The sequence below is a fragment of the Haliotis rufescens genome, unplaced genomic scaffold (assembly GCF_023055435.1).
Source record: "Haliotis rufescens isolate VD_foot unplaced genomic scaffold, xgHalRufe1.0.p SCAF_14, whole genome shotgun sequence".
Taxonomy (NCBI): Eukaryota; Metazoa; Mollusca; class Gastropoda; order Lepetellida; family Haliotidae; genus Haliotis; species Haliotis rufescens.
This window is the reverse complement of record NW_025963824.1, coordinates 28,796,061-28,799,254: the sequence shown is the minus strand read 5'-3', so window position 1 is coordinate 28,799,254 and position 3,194 is coordinate 28,796,061. Positions and strand designations below refer to the sequence as shown.

Below are 3,194 nucleotides of genomic sequence, written 5' to 3'. Positions count from 1 at the left end.
ACGGAAAGGGGCGGGTGGTGACGGAAAGGGGCGAGTGGTGACGAATGGGGCTGATGTAGATCAGCACGGCAGGGGGTGTGATACGGGTTTGGTTATTACACCCCCTGTGCAATGATATGTCTGTATGTTGGCACTATGTCACATGCAAAATGACTTATATCACTGACAGCTATATGATAATTTGACATTTCAAGTTGGTCGAAGAAACGCTTGTCATACCTCGTCCGTTGTAATTGGATGATGTAATCTTGTGACGTACATGTGTGCATGGTGAGTGAGTGAATTGGGTTTTAACGCCACTTTTAACGTTATTCCAGTTATATCACCGCGGGCACGCTTAATGTGGGAGGAAAGCCCGAAGTGATGCAGGTCTCAGACGTTTACCACTTCGGTGAAATTCACGAGAACGGGTATGGTGCTGACAAACCTAGAAACATAATCAGGGCGAACCGGGATTCGAACCCACAATCATAGGTTTCTGGAGGGCAACTCTGCACAGCGAATCGCGGCGCCTTAGACGACTGGGCCACCCGTGCCCCCATGTGTGCAACGATATTGAGGATAAAGAATGTTTAAGAAATACTGGTTGCCTATCATGTGAGATCGCAAATGACATACACATAACGTATTGGTAATAAAAGTTAAGATTCAACAATTGACAAATCCTGTCACTCCATCCCTAGCCATTGCGGGGGGTAGTAGTCCTCTGCTTTGTACTGTCGGCCCAGCCACGTCTTTTCCCGCGGGAAATGTTTGAAATATACAACATCACCTCCTGCCAACCACGCCCCCCACCACCCAAACGACCCGGATGTAACAATATTATGATCGCAGTGAGACAAAGTAGCCAAGTCCACCTCTGGTTTACCCTTCACGAAAATGGTATCGCCCGACTTAAGGTTGTCCTTGCACCACGTTATACTGTCAGAGCACACTATGAACAAAGGGTTCTCATACTTCTTCCGGAAGTAGCTCATTGACCTGTTCAGAAATCCGATGTCAGCAATATTATAGCCACGACTTAGTTCATATTGGGACGCCATGTCGCCTTGCCGGACATGGACTCCGATTGTTATTCGTGTCCAGTTTGCCAGAACAGGAGCCCCCTTCAGCATGTCCTTGATGACGTCATCTCGGAATTTGAACTCCTGTCTTATTGTTTCCGAGATATTTCCGAAGTATTTCCATGACTGATAATAGCCGATTAACGTCCAGTTGGCATTGTGAGACAGAGTTTGTACACTGGGGTCAAAGGTTCCAGGATCTTTCTCCCTCATGACTTTTGTTTGAGTTTTGGAGTGCTTGTTTGCTGGTGCGTTAAGTTTGAATATATTTCTCAGAAAGTGAGAGCTTGCAAGTGTTGCTGTGTAACCATGGAAACTACTCACGCCAACAAGGGACGCATATTGAAACATTGCGTTACCAAGACGACCGCCGCCATGAATTGTCATTGTGTGTGTTTTCTTGAATATTTCAGAAGTGTTCTTAGTCCGGTTTTGGCTGAGAAAAGAAACATTGAGAAATTGTTTTGGGAAGGAAGTGCCGGGGTCGACACTGGTATTATTAGTGACTTCAGATTTGGGGGTTTGTACCAGCGTTGTTGGTGTAAATGAACGTGTGATGACGTCTCTTCTCTTTCTTAGAGTGTCTTGAACTAATTGTCCAGTCTCACGCCTGGGTAAAACCCTCCCTGTCTTCTTTGTTTCGGGTGTGACGTCACTCGTAATCATGACGTCATCGACCTTATGACTGTGAAGCAGCACTAGAATCCCGGAAGCCACGAGACCAAGAAGCAGTGCCACCTTTCTCCGGCGTCGACAGAACCGCATTCCAGAAGGAGGTTAGACATGGTCTCAGTCGGATACACGTGGGTCGATGTATCGCGACGTGACGGTAATATTGGAGATATGTAATTTCGTCATGGGTCGTGGCAATATTGACCTGAAACAAACGTGATAATGCCAGTTAAATAATGACAATAAACATAACAGTACGTGGGGTAAGTCATCTCACATTTCAAAATTATTAATTCATACATATATATCACTGCATATGCCTCAGTGTGTACAAATCTCGTTATCTCGGAAATACAATAGAGAGAGAGAGAGAAGGGGGGTGGGGGGGGGGGGGGGGGGGGGGTGGAATGGGGGAGAGAGAGAGGGGGAGAGAGAAAGTGAAAGTGAAATACTTCACAGGTGAGAAGTGGGAGAGAGGGGAGTGTAAGGTGAGAAGTGGGAGAGAGGGAGTGAAAGGTGAGAAGTGGGAGAGAGGGGGTGAAAGGTGAGAAGTGGGAGAGAGGATGGCACGTGAGAAGTGGGAGAGAGGGGGTGAAAGGTGAGAAGTGTGAGAGAGGGGACGAAAGTTGAGAAGTGGGAGAGAGGGGGTGAAAGGTGAGAAGTGGGAGAGGGGATGGCAGGTGAGAAGTGAGAGAGAGCGGGTGAAAGGTGAGAAGTGGGAGAGAGGATGGCAGGTGAGAAGTGGCAGAGAGGGGGTGAAAGGTGAGAAGTGGGAGAGAGGGGGTGAAAAGTGAGAAGTGAGAGAGAGGATGGCACGTGAGAAGTGGGAGAGAGGGGGTGAAAGGTGAGAAGTGAGAGAGAGGATGACACGTGAGAAGTGGGAGAGAGGGGGTGAAAGGTGAGAAGTGAGAGAGAGGATGGCAGGTGAGAAGTGGGAGAGAGGGGGTGAAAGGCGAGAAGTGGGAGAGAGGGGGTGAAAGGTGAGAAGTGAGAGAGAGGGGATGGCAGGTGAGAAGTGGGAGAGAGGGGGTGAAAGGTGAGAAGTGTGAGAGAGGGGGTGAAAGTTGAGAAGTGGGAGAGAGGGGGTGAAAGGTGAGAAGTGGGAGAGGGGATGGCAGGTGAGAAGTGGGAGAGAGGGGGTGAAAGGTGAGAAGTGAGAGAGAGGGGGTGAAAGGTGAGAAGTGGGAGAGAGGATGGCCGGTGAGAAGTTGGAGAGAGGGGGTGAAAGGTGAGAAGTGGGAGAGAGGGGGTGAAAGGTGAGAAGTGAGAGAGAAGATAGCACGTGAGAAGTGGGAGAGAGGGGGTGAAAGGTGAGAAGTGAGAGAGAGGATGGCAGGTGAGAAGTGGCAGAGAGGGGGTGAAAGGTGAGAAGTGGGAGAGAGGGGGTGAAAGGTGAGAAGTGAGAGAGAGGGGATGGCAGGTGAGAAGTGGGAGAGAGGGGGTGAAAGGTGAGAAGTG

General features: G+C 49.3%; 1 protein-coding gene across 1 annotated transcript; it reads right to left on the bottom strand.

Moving 5' to 3' along the window:
* Positions 1 to 668: 668 nt before the first annotated feature.
* LOC124152669 (galactoside alpha-(1,2)-fucosyltransferase 2-like) lies at positions 669 to 1,277 on the bottom strand. The gene has a single exon (XM_046525700.2). The coding sequence runs from the start codon at positions 1,275 to 1,277 to the stop codon at positions 669 to 671; it is 609 nt and encodes a 202-aa protein (XP_046381656.2).
* Between the last annotated feature and the right edge of the window lie 1,917 nt (positions 1,278 to 3,194).

Bases quoted from the DNA above. Each gene is read 5' to 3' on its own strand.
- LOC124152669 (XM_046525700.2), bottom strand. From the start codon at position 1,277: ATGAGGGAGAAAGATCCTGGAACCTTTGACCCCAGTGTACAAACTCTG.